Source organism: Delphinus delphis, chromosome 15, assembly GCF_949987515.2.
Source record: "Delphinus delphis chromosome 15, mDelDel1.2, whole genome shotgun sequence".
Lineage (NCBI taxonomy): Eukaryota > Metazoa > Chordata > Mammalia > Artiodactyla > Delphinidae > Delphinus > Delphinus delphis.
This window is the reverse complement of record NC_082697.1, coordinates 72,198,214-72,224,919: the sequence shown is the minus strand read 5'-3', so window position 1 is coordinate 72,224,919 and position 26,706 is coordinate 72,198,214. Positions and strand designations below refer to the sequence as shown.

Genomic DNA, 26,706 nt, shown 5'->3' with positions numbered 1-26,706 from the left:
AGGCAAAGGCGGTGCAGTAGCGGGGCCGCCATTTTCCCTGAAGGCATCTTCCGGTGCCTTTCACCCAAGTTCGGGCAGGAGTTTCCTGAATAACAGCGAAAGGTTTCCGTTAACCCCGCCGGCGGCCGATTCCTGTTCCCTCCTGGTCTCCCCAGGCACGCTCCGCCCGGATCCGGCTTGGGCTCCCAAGTCCCGGCGCCCGCCAGCGCCCAGCGGCCAAGGCCGGGACAGCCGTGGCGCCGGCTTGTCGGGTCCAATGGCGCGGCCTTCGGCTCCGCTCCCCGCGCGGGGACCAGGAGAGGCCGGACCCGGCCGGAGAAGGGGAAGGAGGCCGAGGGCGGTGAAGTTCGGGGACGTGGCCGTGTACTTCTCCCCGGAGGAGTGGGAGTGTCTGTGGCCCGCCCAGAGGGCCCTGTACCGGGACGTGATGCAGGAGACCTACGGCCACCTGGGCGCGCTCGGTAAGGCCCGCCCCAGTCCGCTTCCGCGGGACCTGAAGGGATGGAGGAACTGGGGGTGGGAGTCCAGAGTGTCCATGGTCCTGGCCTGCGAAGAGGTTGTGTCGGGCGGGAGGACAGGGGCTTGGCAGGAGATGCCACCGGGTAGATAAGTCTACCCAGCGTTATGTACGAGCTGGGCCTCTGACTGATTCTTCTTCCCCAGGGTGCGCAGGTCCCAAACCAACCCTCATCTCCTGGTTGGAACGAAATACCGATGATTGGGAACCGGCTGCTCTGGATCCACAGGAGTGCCCAAGGAGGGTAACAGTCCAAAGAAGTAAGTGAAAAATGCCTCGGAGGGCTTGCAGCCTCTAATGACTCAGTCCAGAGTTTCCGTGGCTAGGGGTACCTATGACCCACGCTCCATTTACCGTGTTCGTTTTTACAACTTCAGAGTTCCTGTCTCTTTCATGGTGTCGAGTCCTTCTACCAAAGATTCACTTGTCAGTTTGTAAACTGACTATCTGCAGTTGTCTGTTGTGTAAATGGATCAGTGAGCTTTTCAAAAGAGCTACAACCCTCCTTCCTCCTTCCCAGGACTCTGTCTCCAGCATGCTTTGAATTGGGCTCTGACTGAGAGAGCCTATACCTCTGACTTTTCCAGGTTTTGGTTGAAGGGATCTTATGGGGAACAGTGGCCTGGGGTGCAGGGGCCTCTGTTTGCCCTTCTGGCAGAATGACCCCGATCAGTGCAGGAATCTGCACGTCTCCTCAGGATCAAGCAAGGCTCTGATTAAGGCCATTCAGGTAGAAGGTCCCCCCAGATCCACCTACAGGGGCAGATGCAACTGTCTGGGCTGGAGTTTCTGTGCCAGATTCTCTAAGAGCAGGGCTATCTTTCTAAGATTCAGATCGGACATGATATTTCCTTGCTTAAAACCTTTCAGCTTGGCTTCCCTGGTGGCACAGTGGTTGAGAGTCCGCCTGCCAATGCAGGGGACACGGGTTCGTGCCCTGGTCCGGGAAGATCCCACATGCCGCGGAGCGGCTAGGCCCGTGAGCCATGGCCGCTGAGCCTGCGCGTCCAGAGCCTGTGCTCTGCAACGGGAGAGGCCAGAACAGTGAGAGGCCCGCGTACCAGAAAAAAAAAACAAAAAAAAAACCTTTCAGTTTTTGCCAAGGCAGGTTGTCAAATGGCTGTCAGTTATATCTAAGACACTTGGGGAACTTGGTGAAAATACAGATTCCTGGATCCCATCCCAGAACGACTCATTTACTCTTATGGATATCTATGAACATATACATATTTTAATAGCCTCAGTTGATTTGGATGTACGTTTAGGTTTGGTTCTCACAGTGTGGCCGTCAGACCAGCAGCAGCAGCAGCAGCAGCAGCAGCAGCAGCATCAGTCGGAAATGTATTAGAAAATGCAAATTCCTGGACCCCGTCCTAGACATGTTGAATCTAAAACTGGGGGTAGGGCCCAGCAATCTGTTTCATTAAACCCTCCAAATGATTCGGATCACAATAAAATTTGAGAAGCATTGGCTTAAAGGGCCTTATGACCTAGTCAATGCCAAATCACACCTCATTTGTTTCCACTTCCTGCCTTATATTTACCTCTTCAAAAACTGAAAAAAAAATTATTATTTTATTTTATTCATTTGTTTATTTTTGGCCACGTTATGTGGCATGCGGGATCTTAGTTCCTGGACCAGGGATCGAACCCATACCCCCTGCAGTGGAAGCGCTGACCTCCAGGGAAGTCCCCAAAACTTTTTTTTTTAATTAATTTATTTATTTATTTATTTTTGGCTGAGTTGGGTCTTTTGCTGCACGCAGGCTTTCTCTGGTTGTGGCGAACGGGGCTACTCTTCCTTGCAGTGCATGGGCTTCTCATTGCAGTGGCTTCTCTTGTTGCAGAGCTGGGGCTCTAGACGTGCGGGCTTCAGTAGTTGAGGCTCATGGGCTCTAGAACGCAGGCTCAGTAGTTGTGGCGCACGGGCTTAGTTGCTCCGCAGCATGGGGGGTCTTCCCGGTGCAGGACTCGAATCCGTGTCCCCTGCATTGGCAGGAGGATTCTTAACCACTGCGCCACGGGGGAAGCCCCCAAAACCTTTTTAAAGTCAGCTTAACCTCCTCCAAGAAACCTTCCCTGATTTCTCCAAGCTGGATTAGGGGCTCCTGTAATACCCTCCATATTTCCATAGCCGTATGTCACACTTGGTTGGTTGTCTTTGTCACTAACATTCCTTGAAGACGAGCTGAGTCTGTTTTATAACCTGTAACACTATAATAGGAAAGAGTAGGAGCCCAGTGTTTGTTAAATTAATTTCTCCTTTGTGTTCCTGTAGAAACCAGAACCAGAAAGAAGAATGAAGAGAAGGAAGTATTCCCGCCTAAGGAGGCACCCCGAAAGGGGAAGCGAGGCCGCCGGCCCAGCAAACCCCGCCTGATCCCCAGGCAAACATCCGGAGGTCCCATCTGCCCTGACTGTGGTTGTACCTTTCCCGATCACCCGGCCCTGCAGAGCCACAAGTGTGCCCAGAATCTGAAAAAGCCTTACCCTTGCCCAGACTGTGGGCGCCGCTTTTCCTACCCGTCCCTGCTGGTCAGTCACCGGCGGGCACACTCTGGGGAGTGTCCCTACGTTTGTGACCAGTGTGGCAAGCGGTTCTCCCAGCGCAAGAACCTCTCCCAGCACCAGGTTATCCACACAGGCGAGAAGCCCTACCACTGTCCTGACTGTGGCCGCTGTTTCCGGAGGAGCAGGTCCTTGGCCAATCATCGGACCACACACACGGGTGAAAAACCCCACCAGTGCCCCAGCTGCGGGCGTCGCTTCGCCTACCCCTCCCTGCTCGCCATCCACCAGCGCACACACACCGGAGAGAAGCCCTACACCTGCCTGGAATGCAGCCGGCGCTTCCGCCAGCGCACCGCTCTGGTCATCCACCAGCGCATCCACACGGGCGAGAAGCCCTACCCATGCCCGGACTGCGAGCGGCGCTTCTCCTCCTCCTCTCGCCTGGTCAGTCACCGGCGGGTGCACTCCGGAGAGCGTCCCTACGCCTGCGAGCACTGCGAGGCCCGCTTCTCCCAGCGCAGCACGCTGCTCCAGCACCAGCTCTTGCACACGGGAGAGAAGCCCTATCCCTGCCCGGACTGCGGACGTGCCTTCCGGCGGAGCGGTTCCCTCGCCATACACCGCAGCACGCACACCGAGGAGAAACTGCACGCATGTGACGACTGTGGCCGCCGCTTCGCCTACCCCTCACTGCTGGCCAGTCACCGGCGCGTCCACTCGGGCGAGCGGCCCTATGCCTGCGACCTGTGCTCCAAGCGGTTCGCCCAGTGGAGCCACCTGGCTCAGCACCAGCTCCTGCACACTGGGGAGAAGCCCTTCCCCTGCCTCGAGTGTGGCCGTTGCTTCCGCCAGAGGTGGTCTCTGGCCGTCCACAAGTGTAGCCCTGGGGTCCAGAACTGTAGCCCTAGATCTGCTATAGGGGTGCCTAGCCAGAAAGGCAACGCCCTTTAGAATGGGAAGGACTGTGTAAGTTCATTTCTTTTTGCGGAGGGGCCCAGAAAAGGGAAGGAGCCCCCGGTTATACAGGGCAGAGTCAGAACTAAAACCCAGGTCTCTTGCTACACAGAGCTGAACTTTATTCTACCACGCTGGCTGCCTTAATACATGTGTCTAGAACAGACAGTCCCAGTAGGACAAGTGACATTATTTGGTTAAAGTTTTCCAACCTACTCTATCCTAAAAGAGTTTCTGTGTGTGGATATTGGGCTAAAAGTTCTCCCCATCTAATTTACGGGCTTTGTGTTTTCTAGTTTGTGCACGCAGGGATTACCTGTCCCCTTGCATGCAGTCAGGAGGACCCCATTTATGGGGAGCAAGATCTTCTCCTCCTCTGCCTCTTCCTCCATGCCAGGTTTAAACAAACCTGGTTTAGCCCCCTTTTGATGATATTCCTGCCAAGTGGTCTTCTACCCTTTAAAACCTCCCTTGACAGGGAGCTCACTACCTCACAACGCAGGTCATTTCACTGTGGGACAGCTCTGACAATTTAGAAGGCCCTTAAGAACAACATTCTCCTTCCCTGGAAGCCTTGCCCAGAATATGTTTAAAACTTGATCTACATGGCAGCCCTTCAGAAAACTTAACCACAGATACTCTGCCCCCATGTTTTCAGGTTAATTAGCATTAATTTGGTCAGTCATTCCTTAAAGATAGGTATTCAAGTCCCACACATGATCTCTCCCCAAACAGGTGCTGGTTTTTCAATGTCCTTTTTAAAGGATCATACAAAGTAAGCCAGCATCACAGTATACGCTGTACCTCCTTGGTCTGTACTTGTTTTAACAGCTCTAGATTGCATTGGATTTGGGGGTGGTAGCAGTGTACCAGGAATTTATTGGGTTTCAGACACCTAAATACCTAAGCTTTTTCTTTTGTTCTAAAACCACATGCTGTGAAGTAAGTCGTCTGCATCCTGTGTTTGGAAAGTTGGTTCAAGATGGGTCTGGGACATAAGCACAGTGAGCTTTGGGAGAAGATTAATTTTAAGGAAAAACAGGGGAGCTGTGGTCTAGGCAGCAAGAAGTAGAACCAGGACCAGCTTGTTGTACTTTATCTGGTGGATTTGGATTAGTTCCAGGCAGCCAGTAGCTGGAAAATTCTTGAGAACTGGGTCTCACTCCTCCCCGAGTCTCATCAGAATCAGGACACTAGCACAAAACCTTCCAATGAGTCCTCTGTGAACATTTTTCATGAAATGAAGTGAGGCCATTCAAGGAGGTTAAAGAGTTAGATAACTGAATACAAAGCAGGAAGAGTCTGTAGTCATCAAGTTGTGTTCATGCCCTGCCTCCCTAATAAAAGCTCCAGTCAGCAGCAGCAGCAGCAGCAATGTGTTTTAATTTTGACATGCCTCCGTGGCACCCATTCCTAAGTAGGTGTGCAGTAAAGCTTTACTGAATTAAGTAAACAAGGCCTACCACTTTGCCTTGGGTAGCTCTACCAAACTGAATTTCTAAACATGACATATCGCATATTCCAATAGCTGGTGTGGGTCATCCTCCTACCCCTGTTGCTTCTTCCCTCAGTCCGCCTGGTATCAGCCCCAGGGGGGTGTAGCTGGGGCACAGGGTATTTGTAATTACCTGTTCTGGTATTTAGCAAGTTGTGTTGTAACTGTTTGTTTCTCCTTGGATTGATGGGCTACCCCAAAAGCAGGGGTCATACCAGATTGGGTTTCATTAAAATGTCTGATGAATGATTATGTTCTCTGTGGAATTACTGTTTATAAAATGTAAATCTAGTTCCTTGACTAAGTAGACATTTTTACAGTTCTGATGGAAACCTGCCCTTTCCTAGCAGAAACCTATTAGAATTCTGCCTAGCCTCCTGTTTCAGAACTGCCTCTTTTCCCTACCTCTATCACCAGGCTGACCCAACTACTTCCTTACCTAGGAATTTTAGAAATTTCTCTGGGCCTGGATTGTAACTCATGAACTTGGGAGCCGTTGGTAGGCAAGTCCCAGTATGTGGTCTGTGGAGGGCCGAGATGACAGACAAGTTCTTAGGTTTCCTAATGCACTTCAGTCCCAGGATCCCTTTGACAATTAACTGTAGTCAGTGGGAGATCGCAGTATTCTTCCAAGTAATTCTCTCTTCTGCTTCAGGTAGTTTAAGTTGAGTTTCTGTTACTTGCAACCAAAAGAATTAACTAATCCACAGCCCCAATATGGGTATATCTCCCATCTGTCCTCATGCCTATATGTGAGCTATGAAGAAAAAAAAATTCACAGTGCTGCTGAGAGGGGCCAGCCTTTCCACTCCATCCTCAGCTGAACCTTCAACATTGTTTATGTCTTTTATAGCCCCAAACCAGTGACTGCCTTCCCCTTCACCAAGAAAACACAGGATGTCAAACAGGAACTCCCTTAACATTCCATTCCCTGCTGTGACTCCATATTTACCAGTGTGACCACTGGTACTTGCTTCCCCACCTCATGGGAAGTCCCTCATACGCAGAGCTTGTCTGTATAGGTGTGCCTGGATTTCATCTCCTTGTGCCCTCTCAGGGACTTTGCTCCGTCTATTATTCTCTCTTAGTTTTATGGTTTCAGAGTCCCTCTTTTGCCTGGAATATATACATGCCAACCTATAAACATGGAAAAATCTGTCTTTGAAAACAAAGAAATTTCCCTTTGGCTTCCGTCCCCATCTCCTATTTTCAGCTAAGTTTTTTAAAACAACAGTAGCCTACATTCACTACATCCACTCTGTTTATTCTTTGGCCTACTGCAATAGCATTCTAGCTATTTTGTTGAGCCTTTATGATGTGCCGTGTACCATGGCATTAAGCATTTTATATACATGCCAATCTATAGTTGGTACGAGAACCCCATAAAGTCAGTGTTAGGAGATGCCCCTCCATGGGTCTCTCATGTTGCTACACATCTTGCTGAGTATGCCAAAAAACACAAGGCTCTACCCTCAGCAAATTCTCAGACTTGAGCCAATTCCAGACCTAGAGCCCCTTGAATAAGGGAAGGCTGGGTCCCCTTGATGAAGGACCATGTTACATTGGCAAAACACTGTAAAACTTCTTCCTACCCTTCTCCAAATGTACCTACAGCCATCTACCAGGGTGGCTGGGCATGGGAGAAGGGAAGTAACTAGAGTTTTCAGGGATTCTAATTCTTCGAGATCCAAATGAGAGAAATGTATTAAATAAGACAAAATGTTCTTCCAGAAATAAACCCTTATATTTATGATCAACTGATTTGCAGCAAAGGTGCCAGACACTGCAAGGAAAGAAAGTCTTTTCAACAGGTGGTGCTGGGACATGAAAAAGAATGAAGTTGGGGGACTTCCCTGGTGGTCCAGTCTGAACCTGCCTTAAGAATCTGCCTTCCAATGCAGGGGACGTGGGTTCAACCCCTGCTTGGGGAACTAAGATCTCACATGCCGCGCGGCCAAAAAAACAAGTAAAAAAAGTAAAATAACTCAGGAAGGACATAAGAAACTGGTAACAGAAATTGCCTCTAGGGAGGGGAAAGGGACTAGAGGAGAGACTTTTTGTAAAAAATTGAAGCATAATACAAAAATAAGTTCACATATCACAAGTGCATGGCTCAATTTTCACAAACTGAACACATCTGAGTAACCAGCACCTAGAACAGGAATCAGAATCTCATCAGCACCCTAGAAACAAAAAAGGTAACCCTCTATCCCGATTCTTAACAGCTTGCATTAGTTTTGCCTGTTTTTATACTTTATATGAATAGAATCATGTATACTATTTTGTCTGGCATCTTTTGCTCAATATTTGCCTATAAGATTCATCCATATTATGCATGTGGTTGGAGATGATTCATTCTCATTCCTGAATGGTATTCCATGTAGTGAATATCCCACTTTGTTTATTCATTCTACTGTTGTGGATAGTTTCCAGTTTTGAGCTATTGCAACTTATGTTGCTGTGAGCACATGTCTTTCAGTAAACATATGTATTCATTTCTGTTGGGTATACACCTAGGAATACACCTAGGAATGAAATTACTAGGTCATAGGGTATGGCATATTTTCAGCTTTAGTATATACTGCCAGCTTTCCAGAGTGACTGTACCAAATGACACTCCACCAGTAGTATGAGAGTTCAACACTTGTGAAACTTACTTTTGACTATACATTCTTTTGCATTTGGTTATTTTATGAAATAAAATGCAGGGACTTCCCTGGTGGCGCAGTGGTTAAGAATCCACCTGCCAATGCAGGGGACATGGGTTCGAGCCCTGGTCCAGGAAGATCCCACATGCCGTGGAGCAACTAAGCCTGTGCACCACAACTACTGAGCTTACGCTCTAGAGCCTGTGAGCCACAACTACTGAGCCCGCATGCCACAACTACTGAAGCCTGCGCTCCTAGAGCCCGTGCTCCGCGACAAGAGAAGCCACCGCAATGAGAAGCCCGTGCACCACAAGGAAGAGTAGCCCCTGCTCGCCACAACTAGAGAAAGGCCGCGTGCAGCAGCGAAGACCCAACACAGCCAAAAAATAAATTAAATAAATAAATTTTAAAAAATTCATGTGAATTTGCATTTTCTTTCTTTTTAAAAAAATTTTATTTATTTTATTTATTTTTTGGCTGCTTGTGGGACCCTACAATGCAAATGTTAGTCTGCGTGATGTCCTCTCAGTGGCCCCTTAAACTATCTTCATTTTTGTTTTCTTTTCTTTTCTTTCATAATTGAGATTTTATTAGTTGTTTCGAGAATCAGTACACAGGCATTTCAATTTGTACACAATTCATTTTTTAAAATAAATTTATTTATTTTTGGCTGTGTTGGGTCTTCGTTGCTGTGCGCGGGCTTTCTCTAGTTGCGGCAAACGGGGGCTACTCTTTGTTGCAGTGCACGGGCTTCTCACTGCGGAGGCTTCTCTCATTGTGGAGCACGGGCTCCAGGCACACAGGCTTCAGTAGTTGCGGCACGTGGGCTCAGTAGTTGTGGCTCATGGGCTCTAGAGCACAGGCTCAGTAGTTGTGGTGCACGGGCTTAGTTGCTCCACGGCATGTGGGATCTTCCCGGCCCACGGATCGAACCCGTGTCCCCTGCACTGGCAGGCGGATTCTCAACCACTGCGCCACCAGGGAGGCTCTGTACACAATTCTTAACATACATACCAAAAACCTAAAAAATTATGTAGTTGTGATTCTTTTTTTTTTTTTTTTTTGGCTGCACTGCGCAGCTTGTGGGATCTTAGTTCCCTAGCCAGGGATCGAACCTGTGCCCCCTACAGTGGAAAGACAGAGTCCTAACCGACTGGACAGCCAGGAAATTCCCATGATTCTTTTCTTTTCTTTTTTTAAATTTATTAATTAATTTACTTAGGCTGTGCCAGGGCTTAGTTGAGGCATGTGGACTCTTAGTTGTGGCATGAGGACTTCTTAGTTGCAGCATGTATGCAGGATCTAGTTCCCCCACCAGGAATCGAACCCAGGCCCCCTGCATTGGGAGCGCAGTCTTACCCACTGGAACACCAGGGAAGTCCCCCATGATTCTTTTCTGAACAGTTATTCCAGTGCCTTTCCAGCTTAAAATTTGGAGGCAAATTCCCTTAACAGGATATCAAGTACCCATATCTTCAAATGTTGATATGCCGTTACATCCTAAGTCCCACTAAATTCACAATTTAATATCGTATACACTACATACTCAAGTTTTCAATCATTCATAGCACATCAACAAAGTTATTAGGAAAACTGGACTACCAGGACCAACGATGTTACAGAGTGCACAAAATTCTGACCAGGAGAGCCAAGATCAAGGAGTGGTTTGCTTTAGGAAACAATTCTACCAAAAACAACAAGGGAAGAGAAGTAATTTAAAGTGTTCAAGGGACCTCTCTGGTGGTCCAGTGGTAAATAATCCGCCTTCCAACGCAGGGGATGCGGGTTCGATCCCTGGTCGGGGAACTAAGATCCCATATGCCATGGGGCAAATAAGCCCACATGCCACAACTACTGAGCTCTTGCGCCTCAACTAGAGAGCTTGCGTGCCGCAAACTACAGGGCCCACGTGCCCTGGAGCCCATCCTCCACAACTAGAGAGAGAAAACCCACATGCCACAACTAGAGAGAAGCCCAAGTAGACCACACGCTGTAATGAGAAAGATCCTGCATGCCTCAACAAAGATCCTGTGTGCCACAACTAAGACCCAACGCAGCCAATTAAAAAAAAAAGGAAAATAAATAAAATAAATATATAAAAAGTGTTCAAGACATTAAATGTACAATTGACTCCAACTGCCATTTAGTATGCTTTGTATTATAGGATAGAAAAGCTACCCCATCTATGGAATGTTAAGCTGACACCCCAGACAATCAGAACCTCCCATATTCAATATCCCACTACTTTCTGATTGTACCAAAAAATAAACAACCAGCAAATGACTTCACCTCTTAAAAAAAAGCATTTACAGCAGCAACATGGATGGACCTACAGACTGTCATACTGAGTGAAGTAAATCAGACAGAGAAACACAAATATCATATGATAGCGCTTATATATGGAATCTAAAAAAATGGTACAAATGAACTTATTTACAAAACAGAAATAGAGTCACAGATGTAGAAAACAAACTTATGGTTACCAGGGGGATTGGGGGGGAGGGATAAATTGGGAGATTGGGATGGACATATACATACTATTATATATAAAATAGGTAACTAATAAGGACCTACTGTATAGCACAGGGAACTCTACTCAATACTCTGTAATGGCCTATATGGGAAAAGGATCTAAAAGAGAGTAAATAGGGACTTCCCTGGTGTGCCAGCCAGACTGCCAAGAGCCTTCTCGAAGCTGGGCTGTCTGGCTGCTGCCACTCTCCCCCACACTGGAGCTGCTGGGACCCGCGGTGGGGACCCTATTCTTGTTTTTTGGGGATTCTTTTTTTTTTTTTTAATATTTATTTATTTGGCTGCTCCGGGTCTTAGTTGCAGCATGCGGGATCTAGCTCCCTGACCAGGGATTGAACCTGGGCCCCCTACATTGGGAGCACAGAGTCTTAACCAGCGAAGTCCCCCTTTTTGCTGTTCTGATTGGGCAACTTCCATTTGTCTTCCAGATCACTGGTCTGTTTTGGTTTTTTTGCATTCTCTGATTTCCTGCTGCTTTCCACGAGTGTATTTTTCATTTCAGTTAATAAATTCAAAAGTTTTAAATCTTCGTTTTTCAGATCTTCTAGCCCTTTGATGATTTCCTCACAGATTACCTCTCCGGATTCATCCACTTTTCTCCTGAGTTCGATGCGCATTTTTATGACAGTTACTTTGAATTCTTTATCTGATAAACTGCTTGTCTCCACTTCGTTTAGTTCTTTTTCTGAGGTTTTGTCTTGTTCTTCCCTTCTGAAGATATTCTGTAGTTTCTTCATTTTGCCTAACCCTCTGTGTTCATTTCTATGTAAATCAGCTTCATCTCCCAGTCTTGAAAGAGTGGCCTTACATAGGAGGTGTCCTGTGGGCTCAGTGGTGCAATCTCCCCCGAACAACAGAGCCAGGTGCTCCAGGGGTATCCCCTGTGTGGGCTGCATGTGCCCTCCTGTTGCGGTTGGGCAGCAAATGTTGCAGGTGTGCTGGTGGGTGAGGTTGGTCCCCTGGGTCCTCAGGGGAAAGCAGGGGCAGGGCGCATGGTGTTAGCTAGGTTGATGGAGAGTGATAGAAATAGTGCTCACCAGCACCAGGCCAGCTACGTGGAAAGAAAGTAAAAACAAATGACGTCTGCCAGTGCTTCCATCCCCAGAGAAAATTCCACCAGATCCCTGCCCCTCCGGTGCATGCCCTGAAATTAGTCAATGAATCTCCTTCTTGTATGACCCGGGCGCTTTTCAAGCTGCTGCCTCTGTGCTAGGACTTGGAGCAAGTGAGTTTCTGCGAGAGTCCTTTAATAATTGAGTGTCTTCCCTTTCCCACGGCCCTCGGGCTCTCCCAGATGTAAGCCCTGCTGGTTTTCAAAGCCAGATGTTATGGGGGCTTGGCTTCCCGGTGCAGGTCTCCCAGGCTGGGGAGCCTGATGTGGGACATGGACCCCTTGCTCCTCAGGGGGGACCTTTGCGGTTGTGATATCCCTCCTGCTTGTGGGTTGTCCCACGGGAGTGGGGGAGGTTCTCATTAGACCAGGACTCTGCCCTTCCTACCTTTCTCGATGTGGCCTTTTCCTTATATCCTTAGTTGTAGAAAATCTGTTGTGCTAGTCTTCAGGTCAGTTCTCAGAGATAGTTGTTCTATATGTAGTTGTAGTTTTGGTGTGTCCTGGAAGGAGGTGAGCTCAGGACCTTCCCACTCCACCACCTTGATCCAGAATTGAAATAAATCTTAAGAGATGATCTGACTCATTCCTCAGTGTTATTATTCATTTATGAGCTGTAATTTGACACAGGTTTTCTGATTGAGGCAGGGTCTAGATAGTGTTATAATTACAATAACAACTATAAGCTCCTATTTATTGAGTACTTTGTGCAAGGCGCTACCCTAAGCACTTAATTGAACCTAAGTTCAACCGAAACGGGAGCCAGATGACTCTGAATCCGGCTCTGCTGCCCCGTGAGCTGTCACCTGCCCCGTCACTCAGTTTCATTGTCTGTAAAAGGGGAGACATCTGTGACCTTGGAGAACGGGCCAGATCAAATACTGGGTAGGAACGCATTTCCACAGCCCACGGGCTAGCCCTGCCCGAGTACCAGAGCTCACTCCCTTACCTCCAGAACCCGCCTCAGTCTTGCCCTTGGGCTTTTACTCACCTCCAAGCCCCGGACCTGCCCATAAGAGGTCTCATGAGAGTAGCAGAAATGAGTACCTTTACTCCGTTGGAACCTCTCTCTTACATGCCGACCCAGAAAAGCCAGATCAAGAGAAATCCTGCACCGCCGGCCACCTTCGGATCTGCCGCTACTTCACTCTCGGCCTTTCAAACAGACCGCTCCGGAAAGACCAATCAGAGCCTTCCTTCTTCCCCTAGCGACCGGCGCTGTCCAATCAACGCACGCTATCTCTCTACGGTTACGCCGTGGAGTCCAACCTCCCTTCCGATTTGCCCCTTGGCATGGAAGGGCAGATAAGAAAGGCGAGGGATGTTGAGGCCGGAGGGGCACCATCTTAGTTAAGGGCAGGACTGTGGGCTTTCAGGACGTTTTCCAAGGAAGGCCGGAAACAGGTAATTGCGTTTCCACATTTTCCGGAAGCCTCTCTGCGAAGCACAGAAGGGTTTCCCATGGCGTCGCCCCCGGTCCGGTTCCCGGTGGCGGATGTGCCTGGGGAGGCCGGGACCGGGCGGACGAGGGAAAGCAGCCCAGGGGCCGTGAGGTTTGTCGGATGTGGCCGTGTCTGCGGCCCGCGCTGAAGGCCCTGAACCGGGACGTGACGCGGGAGACCTATGGCTTCCTGGGCGCGCTCGGTGAGGTCCGGCGGCCCAGCCAGGACCCAGTAATCTGTGGGAAGCGGGGACTGATGCGCCCAGGGGCGATGGGCTGGAAGTGTGGAGCACCGAGCAAGCGCCCTCAGTTCTCTTCTCGGGTTCTCAGCCGAGCCCAGTGTTTGTGAGGATTTTCAGGCCCCAAACCCAATTTTATCTTTTAGGTGGAAAGAGAGGTGGAGGCGTGGAGCCCAGAGGCCCAGGATCCAGATCTCTGCAGCTGTGAGCAGAAACGAGGGAAAGGTCCTTCACTTCAAACCCCAGGTTGTGACCTTGGAGAACCTCCTCCCGCACTCGGAGCCTCAGCACACACTGCCCACTCCAGAGCCCCTCCGTGTTTCCCTGCACCTGATCTGCACAAAGAGCTCAACAGAACAGCTAAATTGAGACTGGTAGCACTCTTGGGGCCACGTTGCTACCATCTCTTAGGAAGGCACGTTCCAGTTCTGGTTCTGGTGCACCTTCAGCCACCCGCGACTAGTGTTCAGTTCTTGGGCTGAGGCTCCTGGTCCCTCTTCCAAGTCCCACTTGAGGTTACTTCACTGAAAACCATTCACCTAACTGGCTTTTCTTTCTGGATTATTTTCTCCCTTAGTGCATTCTGCTTTCTGGACTGTATCTCTCCCGCTCCTCAGAGACGGAGTACCCTAGATATAAGAGCCTATTAAAGGAGCTGGTGCTCCCTGGAATAGAGGGCACGCTTCGGGCCTGTCCGCACTGGGGAAGCTCATCCAAGGATTCTGTCTTTTACCCAGAGCAGGCCAAGTAGCTAGCAAGGACACACATGTGGTGTCAAGCCTCTGTTGGCATTGTTTGGTCTTGAAGACTTAGAGGTGGCCGTAAAGAGGACAGTGGCTTCAGGTGAGGAACTCTCCTGCCCCACACTTGCTCTGCACATAGTGCACAAAGGTATCAAACTTAGCGAGCTTAAAGGGTTTTTTCTCCAAATTTTTATGAACTAGTAATTGCAATGTGCTTTTTTTCCCCCAGATATTTGCATGTTTCCTGGATTTTGCATCTTTTGAGTAAAGATGTATTCTTGGGCCACAGCAGCTGGAAATATGATGCTGGGGAATTTTTTTTTTTTTTTAAAGAAGGAGTATATTACTTGTGATTAGAGTTGAAATCAAGGCATAGTTATCTTCCGACTTAATTTTTACTGTAATGTTTGTATTTGTCAACAGTTGAGAGGTCTTTCTGACCTATTTAGATTTGCTAGCCCTACTTTAGAACAGGAAACTCTTGAAGGGATAAAAGCAAGGAGGTGGGGGGGGACTAAGCATGTCTATGTCAGGAGTGGTGCTAGGTGGCTCAAATATCTCTTGACCAAAAGACTGCTTCTCCAAATACCTGGGTTCCAAAGATGATTATTAATGGGAACTGAGGGTTATTTTTACTTCATTACATAGCCTCTCCTGAATTGGTAGACCTGGATTCCAGGTTCAGCTCAGTCCCCACTAGCTGTGTGGCCTTAAGCATATTATATTATTACATTATTCAGATGTAAACTGACAAGTAAAATTTATGAACTATAATGACCTCCTGCGTGTTTCCTAATTTCTCATAATTATCTGATCAAGATTCTTCAACAAACATTTACAGTTTGTTGGGCAATAAAACAATTTGAAAGCATCATTTTTGTATTTTTATAATGATTGGCAGGAAAAACATGACACCAACCACTTACGAGCAAACAGTTTTAGTCTTGAACGTTGCAATCTGATGGTTAACAGCCAAGTGTACTTAGCTCCATCTTCTTATGTTTTCTCCATCCCTAGTGCAAAGAGAAATGATTTACAACATAGTACCTGAATAAACAGAAGTATTTTTTGGTCCAAGTGAAATGCTTTATAGCTTCTCTTTACATAAAGTTCTTTCCCTATTTTGTTTTGTTTTTTAAATTTATTTATTTTTGTCTGCATTGGTCTTTGTTGCTGTGCACGGGCTTTCTCGTTGCAGCGAGCAGGGGCTACTCTTCATTGCAGTGCGCAGGCTTATCATCGCGGTGGCTTCTCGTTGCAGAGCACGGGCTCTAGGCACGCGGCTCAGTAGTTGTGCACAAGCTTAGTTGCTCCGCGGCATGTGGGATCTTCCCGGACCAGGGCTCAAACCCGTGTGCCCTTCATTGGCAGGCGGATTCTTAACCACTGCACCACCAGGGAAGCCCCTGATTCCCTGTTTAAAAGGATACTTATTTCTGAGGATCTGTTTTTTTCCTTACTCCCATTTCTACACTGTTCACACAGTGAATTACCTCCAGAACTCAAAATGTTTTAAAATAAGCACATAATTGTTGAGGCAAAATCAGCAGAAGTCACACTTAAAGCCAGAAAGTATTTCCGGTGAAAAACAGCAAGGACAAGGCCAGAAAATATAAAGACTGAAAAGGCACTAGCATGATCAGCAAAGAACATTTCTGAACACAAAGGGGAGATTCGGCATGTAGGGCAGGCAGGAGGGCAAGCAAGGAATTGTTCCAAGACCAGACTGTGGGCTGCTGCCAACAGACACCTGGTAGATCTCATCCGTCTGTTATCTCCAGTGACCGGCCCCACGCTTAGCAACTAGAGTCTGCATCCTGCCTGACTGCAGAAATATTCCAAAGGTGGGAGTGAAAACATCTAGCACCTGTAGTCAGTCCAATGCAAGCCATTGAGATGACCCCTCTCAACTCAAAAATAGGAAGACACTGAGTCTAGGAAGCAGAGGATACAACCCAAGGGCAGGGAGGGAAGACCCTGGATGACAGCTGAGGCCCAGTCTGTTTTGGAGAGAGGGCTGAGGGCCCAAGGAGGGAGATTTCCCAGGGAAAAAAATGGGGATTTGAGATTTGATGCTCCCCTTGGTAATTTGCAACAACTTAAAGAAGCAGAGCAGATAACACAAGGAGAAAAGACAATTATAAAATTGAAGAAAAGCAAACAGTTGACAAGAAAGGAAGTATAATAATAGCATATATTAGGAAATGCTATTTACAATAATGTATTGCAATGGGCTTTCCTGGTGGCGCAGTGGTTAAGAATCTGCCTGCCAATGCAGGGAACACGGGTTCGAGCCCTGGTCTGGGAAGATTCCCACATGCCGCGGAGCAACTAAGCCCGTGCGCCACAACTACTGAGCCTGCACTCTAGAGCCCGTGCTCCACAACAAGAGAAGCCACTGCAATGAGAAGCCCATGCACCGCAATGAAGAGTAGCACCTGCTCACCACAACTAGAGAAAGCCCGCATGCAGCAACAAAGACCCAATACAGCCATAAATAAATAAATAATTTATTGCATTAAGTATGTTGTAAAGAGGTCAAGGGAATGGGGCTAGAAATTAAGTATCAAGTATCATAGCAGGGTGCCCATAGTGTCTAAAATGAGTATACCAAGAAAAAGCAATTTTAAAAAAAAGTGTAAAATGAAAGCTCCAGAAGAAATGGCTAAGAGTGAAGTGTATTGAATCAGTTTAGGAAGATGAAAAATTTCTGGAGTGGATGGTGGTGATGGTTGCATAACACTGTGAATGTACTTAATACCACTGAACTTAAAAATGGTTAAAATGATTTTTTAAAAGAGGTTAAAATGATAACTTCTATGTTATGTACATTTTATCACAATTTTTAAGAAAAGGGGGCGTCCCTGGTGGCGCAGTGGTTGAGATTCCGCCTGCCGATGCAGGGGGACACGGGTTCGTGCCCCGGTCTGGGAGGATCCCACATGCCGCGGAGCGGCTGGGCCCACGAGCCATGGCCGCTGGGCCTGCGCGTCCGGAGCCTGTGCTCCGCAACGGGAGAGGCCACAACAGTGAGAGACCCGCGTACCACAAAAAAAAAAAAAAAAAAAAAAAAAAATCCAAGAGGAAAAGCAGATTGGAAGTTACCAGGGGTGGAGAGGGGGCTGGGGGGGGGGGAGGAAAGGAATGGGGAAGGACTGTTTAACGGGTTCCAGGTTTTCTTTTGTGAGGATGAAAATCATGTTTTGAAAAATGACACTAGTGATGGTCGCACAACATTGTGAATGTAATTAATGCTACTGAATTAAAAACTTAAAAATGGTTAAAATTTTATGCAATATATCACAATAGAAAAGTATGTATTGATTGGAAAGGAAACATGGGTGATACCAATGTCCTACATCTTGTTTTGGGTGATGGCATACATTTGTCAAAGCTCGACGGATTTCACACTGAAGATCCGTGCATTTTACTGTATGTACAATATAATTCAAGTTAATAAAAAGTTTAAAGTAGTTGCCTCTAGGGAACAGGGTGAATGGGTAGGGAGGCTGCCTTTTTCATTACAAACCTTTTGTATTACTTTTTTAAAAACCACGTAAGTTAATTATTTTGGAAAAACTTAAAAAGTAATTTAAAACTTCTCCATTCCAATTCCAGCCTCACCAAGCACCTTCCTTCGCCGGCGGCTCCAGTCCAGAAAATGAGCGAGCGGAACTGCCGGTGCAAGGAGTCGTGTCGGCTCCGCAGCTGTGCACCCAAGTGTAAACGTGTACCTGATCTCTACCTCGGCTGCCCCCAGGGTTTGGCCAGGTGTGTGCGTCTTCCCGCAGGGGCCAGAGACCGGCTTGCGGATCCCGCTGCCGGGACGCGCAGAAGGAGACAATCGAGTTCAAAGTCCCGAGCTCCACAAACACCGAGATCGTTGCTGGGTTCCAGATCCCGCCTACAGAGAGTTCCGCGTGAAAGCGCCCCGCCAGTCCCGCGTCGCGGCACAGCCGCTTCCTGCTGTCGCGGCCAATCACCGGCGTGCAACGCGGCCAGCGGGAGTGCTGGAAGCCGCGGGCACGTCCATCTTTCTTGATGGCAGGAAAGCTCCCCTCAGCTCCCACCCGTTAAAACTCACCTGCACGGCCATTGTATTTAAGGTCAAGTGGGCAATGAAAAGCCAGACCAGCGCCATGTTTGATACGGTCAAGGGACGGCGCCCTTAAGAGCAGCCAGTGACAACTGAAGCCTGGATGTCGCCATATTTTCTGAAGGCACCTTACGGATCCCTTAACCCGGGTGTGTGTGTCCAAGCTGCCAGGAAGTGACTGAACACCGAGGGTGTTTATTTGTCCCCATCAGAATCCCGAATCCCAAACAGCCAACCCTGCTACTTCGGTTCCCTTCGGCTGAGTTCGGAGGCCAAGACTGGGCGGGGCCCCGGGCTCGGGAGCCCTTCCTGTGGACGACGAGAGCTGAGGCCAGGCGCGGGGAGCAGGCGGCCGCTGCTCTGGGCTGGAGGCCACATGGCGCCGCCCCCGGCCCCGCTCCTGGTGCTGAGACCGGGGGAGACCGGGCCTAGTTGCAAGAAGTCTGCGGCCATGAGCTTCGCGGATGTGGCCGTGTACTTCTCCCCGGAGGAGTGGGGGTGTCTGCGGCCCGCGCAGAGGGCCCTGTACCGGGACGTGATGCGGGAGACCTACGGCCACCTGGACGCGCTCGGTGAGGCTCCGGGTCAGAGTTCGCCTGCTCCTTCACTGGGGTTCACAGGGGAGATGACATGAGGACCCGGAGGATTGTGAGGCCTAATCCCGCACTATTCCACCAACGACACCAGCCACCTCCCATCCCCAGCGCTTAAGGTACCCTCTCGAGAGTCCTTCCATCTCGCATCCGCTTGCTTCAGGCAGGAGCACTGCAGACCCTGTCCAGGTTGATCCTAAATTCTGAGGAGGTGACCTCACCCTGACAGGGGGATGCCATCTTCCCAGGGCAGCCTCTCAGGCCAGCACTGTGATCCCTGTTCTCTCCCAGGATTCCCAGGCCCCAAACCAGCCCTCATCTCTTGGATGGAACAGGAGAGTGAGGCTTGGAGCCCCGCCGCCCAGGATCCTGAGGAGGGGGAAAGCCTGGGAGGAGCTCTGAGAGGTGAGGGATGGTCCCAAGTTTCCCCCAACCCCAGTATTCCAGGGCTTCCTGTCTAGCAGTGTTTTCTTTCAGATCGCCACCTCCAGCATCCCTAAAGGAATGAAAGAGTCAACAGATGTTGGATACGGGAGAAGGAAAAGAGGCAGACCTGATACAAATTTTTCAGAATTTGGTACAGTAGTCAAGTTGAGACCAGAGTAAGATAATCAGGAGCCCAAGTCTGAGACTCTCTCTGGGAGAAGCGCTGTTCATTCTCCCCTTTTCAGGGACAACTAAAATCCCCTAAGAATGAAAGCAGCTTCAGGTCTGCCTTTCACATTCTCAAACAAGGCAAAGCAGTAATTGGCCAGTAATTGACAACTTGGCTCTTCTTCTTTCACCATCCCTCAGCAGAGTGATCTTAAGCAAATATCTTTACTCCTCTGTAAATGTCTTAACCCTGCCAAAAAATGAGAAACCACCATAATAATAGCTACTGCTTATTTATTTATTTAGGCTGCATTGGGTTTTAATTGCTGCGCGCGGGCTTCCTCTATTTGCAGCAAGCGGGGGGCTACTTTTCCTTGCGGTGTGTGGGCTTCTCATCGCTGTGGCTTCTCTTGTTGCGGAGCAGGGGCTCTAGGTGTGCGGGCTTCAGTAGCTGGGGCACGTGGGCTCAGTAGTTGTAGCACACGGGCTCAGTAGTTGCGGCGCGCAGGCTCTAGAGCGCAGGCTTGGTAGTTGTAGCGCACAGGCTTAGTTGCTCCGGCATGTGGGATCTTCCCTGACCAGGGATGGAACCCGTGTCCCATGCATTGGCAGGCGGATTCTTAACTACTGCGCCACCAGGGAAGTACTGCTATTGCTTACTGAGCATTTACTAAGTACTTAAGATGCTTTTACTCATTTAATCCTCCCAACAAACTTGTGAACTAAAGAAACCATTATGATTCCCGTTTGACACATGAGGAAGCAAGGCCCAGATAAGTCACTCTTAAGAGATTTGACCCCTGTTTACCATCCTTTAGAGCCTGTGTGTTAATCACTGGGCAGTACTTTTCTGGCACTTCCTTAAGTAAAAGCATCCTATAAACTGAAACGATATAAGCGAATGTGTTTTAAAATGTAACTTGATTCCTGTTTCCTAGGAGATGCCCCAAACAAAAAGGAAGAGGAACCCAAGACAGGGCCAGGAGCCAAAGGATCCGAAAAGACTCCTAGGAAGGAGAGGCCTGAAGAGCTGGTTAAAAACAACCTTGACTCAACCATCAGCAAAACCTCGGCAAGAGCAGAGCCACCCAGCAAAGCTGCCTGTGACCAGAGTGCAGGTGCGCAGCCCCCGGCCCTGGTGCCCAGTGTAGATGCTCAGACCAGCCAGCGGCGCCACGTGTGTGCAGACTGCGGCCGCCGCTTCACCTATCCCTCGCTGCTGGTCAGCCACCGGCGCATGCATTCGGGTGAGCGGCCCTTCCCCTGCCCCGAGTGTGGCATGCGCTTCAAGAGGAAGTTTGCCGTGGAAGCGCACCAGTGGATCCACCGCTCCTGCTCTGGGGGCCGGCGGGGCCGGAGGCCCGGAATCCGGGCTGTGCCTCGGGCCCCAGTCCGAGGTGACCGGGACCCGCCGGTGCTGTTCCGGCACTACCCGGACATCTTTAAAGAGTGCGGGTGAGCGGCTCCCCCTGGCTGGGCTTGAGCCTGACCTCAGCGCTAAGGACTAACTGGGCCCTGAGGGAGGCTCCTGAGTCAGGAATTTGGGACCCAAAATTCATCCCTTGGTTTTCCCTCAAGGATCCCTCTAGTTTCCAAACCTGTAAAAATAAAAGTGCCTGTAAAGATTCAGAGATTAAACTTGACACCTCCTCTCCCTAGTCTTTCTTAAAAAATGAAGAGAGTGACATGCTGGATTTTTCTCAAAGTGTTATCTCAGTAGCAGGTGCAGCCAAGATCATGTGCAAACACTGTCTCCAAAAAAAATCCCCGCTGCTTATCTGCAGCAGAGGTAAATGCTCTGGGGGACTAAGGCCGAGGAGGAGGCCTCAGATGTAGGGCATGGTCTAGTCGCGGGTAACTGACACCAACAGGAGGCTCAGGCAGTGGAGTGGGTGGAAAGAATACAGAAACACCGGGTGCAGACCTAGTCTCTGCAACTTGCCCCCAAGGCGTAGCTGTTAAGTCACATGCTTTCCCTGAGCCTCAGCTCCTTCATCTGTAAAATGAGGATCAATAATATCTACCTCGGGCTTCCCTGGTGGTGCAGTGGTTGAGAGTCCGCCTGCCGATGCAGGGGACATGGGTTCGTGCCCCGGTCCGGGAAGATCCCACATGCCGCGGAGCGGCTGGGCCCGTGAGCCATGGCCGCTGAGCCTGCGCGTCCGGAGCCTGTGCTCTGCAACGGGAGAGGCCACAGCAGTGAGAGGCCCGCGTACCACAAAAAATAATAATAATAATAATATCTACCTCAAAGGGTTAGTGTGAAGACTGAAATTGTAACAATATGTATGACACAGTAAATGTGCAATAAACGTTTGTTGAAACACAATTGAAAATGCTTGTCGATATGTTACACTTCAGACCATGAAAAGAAGTCTGCTAAGGAGGCAGGGATGGATAGCAACAGCTGTGTTTCACAGATGAGTAAACTGAGGATCAAAGTTTCACCGCTACAAAGCAGGAAAGCTGGAAACTGGCACTGTGCCCACACATATCTACCACTTCCTATGAGCAGTCAGATCTGGGCAGAACAGGGGTCAGGGGCTCAGGTGAGGGTGAAGTGAAGGAGCCAGTCTCACCTGTCTGGGGGAGTCTCAGCAGGAAAATGAGAGCCCCGCCAAGACCAGAGACCTTTGGCAGTCAACATTCAGTGACCATATATTGAGTGGCTTCTGTTGGAGAGACTGCCAGGTGATGAGGGAATCCCAAGATGAGGAAGGCTAATTTCCTTTATTCAGCAAACACCGTCTGAAGACGGGTTTTGTGCAGGGCGCCAGGGACACTGACTCAAGTCCAATGTTCAAAACAGTGATTTGGGCTGTGATGGAGGAAGTCCAGAGGCACCACTTAACCCATCCTGGTTGGTGATATGCCAGGAAGTGTAGCTTGGAGAAGGAGGTGGTTGTGCTTCCCATAGCATTAAGAGGAATTGGTATGTAGTGAGATTTTTAGGCAGAGGAAGCAGCGAAGGAGCCTTATTTCCTAAAAAGGATAAAAGAGGGACACAGCATGGAGTAAAGGTTAAGGACATGGGTTCTGGAGTCAGACTGTCTGGGTTCAGGTCCTGACTCGATTGCTTTATAGCTCTGCAGTCGTGGGCAAATGACTTCTTGCTCCAAGTTACCTCTCCCTGCCTTAGTTTCTTCATCTATAAAACCTGGATAATAATAGCACCTACCTCATAAGACTGACATAACGATTAAATGAGATAACACAGAATGGTGCCTTGAATATTAGTGTTTAATAAACATCGGTTATTGTTATTATTCAAATACAACACAAAATAATATGTGAGGAGGACCAAGAGGAGACCGAGGAAGGTTTTCTGGAGGAGGTGGTTCAAACTAGCCTTGAAGGATGAGAAAGATTTCAACCAGGATGGGCATGTATGGGGAATGGTTGGCAGTTCCACTTGATTGAAACATAAAGATTGAAAGTAAAGAATAATGGATGACAGATGCAGCCGGAGAAGTGGGACCAATCTGGGAGGACCAAGGATCCCAGCGGGGACCTTGGAGTTCACCCTGTAGGCACTGAGGAGCCATAGAAGATCCCCGAGCAGTAGCAAGGCTGTTTGACAGGTCCCATCAGATGTCTTTGCCGGGACTTCCCTGGTGGTCCAGTGGTTAAGAATCCATCTTGCAATGCAGGGGACGCCGGTTTGATCCTTGGCCAGGGAACTAAGATCCTGCAAGCTGCGGGGCAGCTAAGCCCATGCACCACAACTAGAGAGCCTGTGCACCACAAGGAAGAGCCCGCGTGCCGCAACTAAGACCTAATGAAGCCAATAAATAAATATTTAAAAAAATAAATATTCTTAAAAAAAAAATGTCTTTGTCAAACAGTGTGGAGTGTGTTCCGTGGGAAGAGCCTGCACATGAGAGATCTGTTTGGCGTTTGTCCCCAGGTAGAAGCGATCAGGAGTGGGACAAAGCTAGAAAGCAAGACTCTTTCTTTCAGTTGCTCTTGTTTGCTGACCTTGGAATTGGGAAGAAAGATACTCCTGAGAGGCTTCTGCCATAGAATTTGCATGGCTCAGTGAATGAACAACATGAGCTGTGAACAGGTAAGTAAGGGAGCCTGGGCGCTGGACAAGGGGCAATCAGGAGTGGGAGGGTGTGAAGGTCCAGGGGTGACCAGTACTGGAGGGGGCGAGTCAAAGAGGAGGGGGAGCTGGAGAGTGGAGGAGCCACCGAGGAGGGGGGAGCAGAACCAGGCACAGTGTGTCAAGCAGAGCTGTCTCAGCACAGAGCAAGTGCTGTCTGCTCTTTCTCGTTTATCCAGTTAACAAATATCTACAGGGACTTCCCTGGTGGCACAGTGGTTAAGAATCTGCCTGCCAATGCAGGGGACATGGGTTCCATCCCGGTTCAGGAAGATCCCACATGCTGTGGAGCAACTAAGCCCGTGCGCCACAACTACTGAAGCCCGTGTGCCCTAGAGCCCGTGCACCGCAGCTACTGAACCCACATGCTGCAACTACTGAAGCCCGCGTGCCTAGAGCCTGTGCTCCGCGACGAAGAGTAGCCCCTGCTCGCCGCAACTAGAGAAAGCTGCACCCAGCAACGAAGACCCAACGCAGCCAAAAAAAAAAGAAAAGAAAAGAAAAACCAACGAACCAAACAAAAAACAACAAGAAAATATCTACTAAGCATTTACCATGTACTAGGTACTATTCTAAGTGCCAAGGTATAGCAAGGAAAACAGACATAGGCATCCTCTTGGACTTTACATTCGGGTAGGGTGGGGAGAGACAAGTGATAAGCCGGCACATAAATAAGACAAGGTACTGTAATTGCAAATAACAAGCACTACAAAGGAACTAAAACAGAGGACATACTGGAAGTGCCTGTTGCGGGGGGGATACCTAGGCCGGCCCTTGGTGAGGAGACGCTTGAGATGAGATCCAAAGGATGAGAAGGAACCAAAGGGCCGCTCAGCGTGGTCAGAAAAAAAAAAAAAAAAAAAAAGGAGCCAAGGGGAACCGGGTAGGGTCGCAGGATGTGGGAGTGGGGGAGGGCAGGGTTTCAGAGGCGGGGGTGGGTGGGTGCTGGGGTAAGGGGGTTGCTGGGGACAGGGTGTGGGAGAGAGGGGCTTCTAAACAGGGGCCGGCAAGTGCCAAGTTCTGAGGTAGGGATGAGTTTGGGGGAGGTGCTGAAAATGAGTTTGGAGGCAGGGGAAGGAGTGTGGGGAGTGGGAAAGGGGCAGGTCACAGAGCTCTTGCTTGCCATGATGTGAAGTTTGGATCTGATTCTAAATATACTGGGAACCACTGTATCATTTCTGTTTTTGTTTTGTGGTAAAATATATGTAACAAAATTTACCATTTTAAATATTTTTAAGTGTTCAGTTTAGTGGCATTAACATTGCCCAACATTGCTCAACATTCACGATGTTGGGCAACCATCACCCCTATCCCTCTCCAGAACTTTTTCATCTTCCCCAACTGAAACTTTGTACCCCTTAAACAATAATGCTCTATTCCCCCTTCCCCCAGCCCCTGGCAACCACCATTCTACTTTCTGTCTTTGTGAATTTGACTACTTTAGGGATTAAACCACTAGGGGGTTTTAAGCAGAGTGTCAAGGGTCAAGGTAATCCGATTTGCATTTTAAAAACCCACTCTGGCTGCTCTGAGAGTGGACTGCAGGGGGGCGATAGAGTGGAAATGGAGAGTAGTTGAAGGGCTGGAGGTAAACACTGGAAGATGAAGGGACAGGGCCTGTCCAGGGCTGCACATGGGGGCTGGGTCATTGGAGGGGCACCAGGACCGTGATAAGGTTTCTGGCTGAGTGAGGAGGATGGAGGAGCAGTTCCTGGGGTGGACCTGGAGGTGATGACAGGGTGGACTGTGGCATCTTGGAGCTGGTGGGGAGCTCTTGGAGCTGTCTGGTCCAATGTTTGAAGCAGGGTTTGGGAAACCGAGGGTGGGAGGGGACTCTCTGGGGCACGGGGAAGAACACTTGTTCCTATCTCATGGGAATACTGTTCCACAGAATACACCCTGAGAAAGGCTGAGGCCCGGAGAGGGGAAGGGCCTGGCTTAGACCACACAGTTAAGTTAGTGGCAGAGGCAAGCCTGGAACCTAAAGCTCCCGATTTCTCAGCTGATGCTCTTGATCTTTTCACTACACCAGGCTGCGGTGCCGGATGGATGGGAAAGGCAAAGGGCTGGATGCCCAGAGACCAGGTAGGAGACCCCAGGCCTAAATCAGCAATGGACTGAGCAAGAGCTGCTACAGGGTGCCTTTTGTGAAGCCTGTCACCCTCCTGCAGGGCAATTCCACATACCTCCCAAGCACTCGAATGATATATTTTTTTCCCCGTGACTTGACCCCTAAACACAATCCTTTTAATGCTTAGAGCACATCATTTTAATTTTTTCTCTTTACATTTAATACAACAGTATGGAATTGCATAGGTGACCAAAAGCAGTTCTTCTGACTTCCTACGTCCCTGCTTCTTGCCCTACCCCACATTACAACTGCATACCTGGCCTAAAATCCCACCTGTCTCTGGTTGCTGACATTGTGCCTTCAATAATTGGAGACATCATGGCATGGGTTCTGGAGTCAGAACCCTCACTAGCTGTGTGGCCTGGGGCAAGGTCATTCCTCTGCGCCTCAGCTTCCTGATCCAGAAGGGTACCTATCTCTGAAGTGTTGTGAGGGTTGAGTTAACAGGCAAAAGCACTTAGAACAGAGTTTGGCATGCAGTAAGTGATCGATCAAGATAAGCTAATATTATTAATGTCTTAGTCACATCACAGAACCAACTGCAGCTCTTGCATAGTCGGCCACTGTTCTGTTAGGGGAGCTTGGAAATGGAAGCACATTCAGATGGAGCATGAAAGCAAATGAGTCCTGTCATCCAGTAACTCATCTAACTTTTTTCTTTTTTTTAACATTTTATTTTGGCCACGCCCAACAGCATGTGGAACTTCCCCAACCAGGGCTCGAACCTGTGCCCCCTGAATTGGAAGGTGAAGTCTTAACCACTGGGCCATGAGGGAAGTCCCTAACCTTTTTGTTTTTAAAATAAGTTTATTTTTAAATTTTTATTTAGTTTTGGCTGCGTTGGGTCTTCGTTGCTGTGCGCGGGTTTTCTCTAGTTGCGGCAAGCTGGAGCTACACTTCGTTGCGGTACGCGGGCTTCTCATTGTCGTGGCTTCTCTTGTTGCAGAGCACAGGCTCCAGGCACCCGGGCTTCAGTAGTTGTGGCACGTGGGCTCA

General features: G+C 49.0%; 1 protein-coding gene and 1 long non-coding RNA gene across 2 annotated transcripts; both read left to right on the top strand.

Moving 5' to 3' along the window:
• Positions 1–53: 53 nt before the first annotated feature.
• ZNF688 (zinc finger protein 688) lies at positions 54–21,784 on the top strand. The gene is made up of 7 exons (XM_069541387.1): positions 54–461; positions 664–777; positions 2,796–3,970; positions 17,983–18,342; positions 18,478–18,859; positions 19,172–19,285; positions 20,413–21,784. Exons 1-7 carry the CDS (start codon positions 257–259, stop codon positions 20,931–20,933), a joined length of 2,871 nt encoding a protein of 956 aa, XP_069397488.1. The 5' UTR covers positions 54–256; the 3' UTR covers positions 20,934–21,784.
• Positions 13,200–13,771, top strand: LOC132438153 (uncharacterized). The gene is made up of 2 exons (XR_009522155.1): positions 13,200–13,412; positions 13,595–13,771. It is a non-coding gene; the product is annotated as an uncharacterized lncRNA (long non-coding RNA).
• Positions 21,785–26,706: the final 4,922 nt, after the last annotated feature.

Coding starts and splice junctions, on each gene's coding strand:
- ZNF688 (XM_069541387.1), top strand. CDS start 257: ATGGCGCGGCCTTCGGCTCCGCTCCCCGCGCGGGGACCAGGAGAGGCC. Junction 462..663: donor CGGCCACCTGGGCGCGCTCG/GTAAGGCCCGCC, acceptor CTTCTTCCCCAG/GGTGCGCAGGTCCCAAACCA. Junction 18,343..18,477: donor CCAGCGCCATGTTTGATACG/GTCAAGGGACGG, acceptor CTGAACACCGAG/GGTGTTTATTTGTCCCCATC.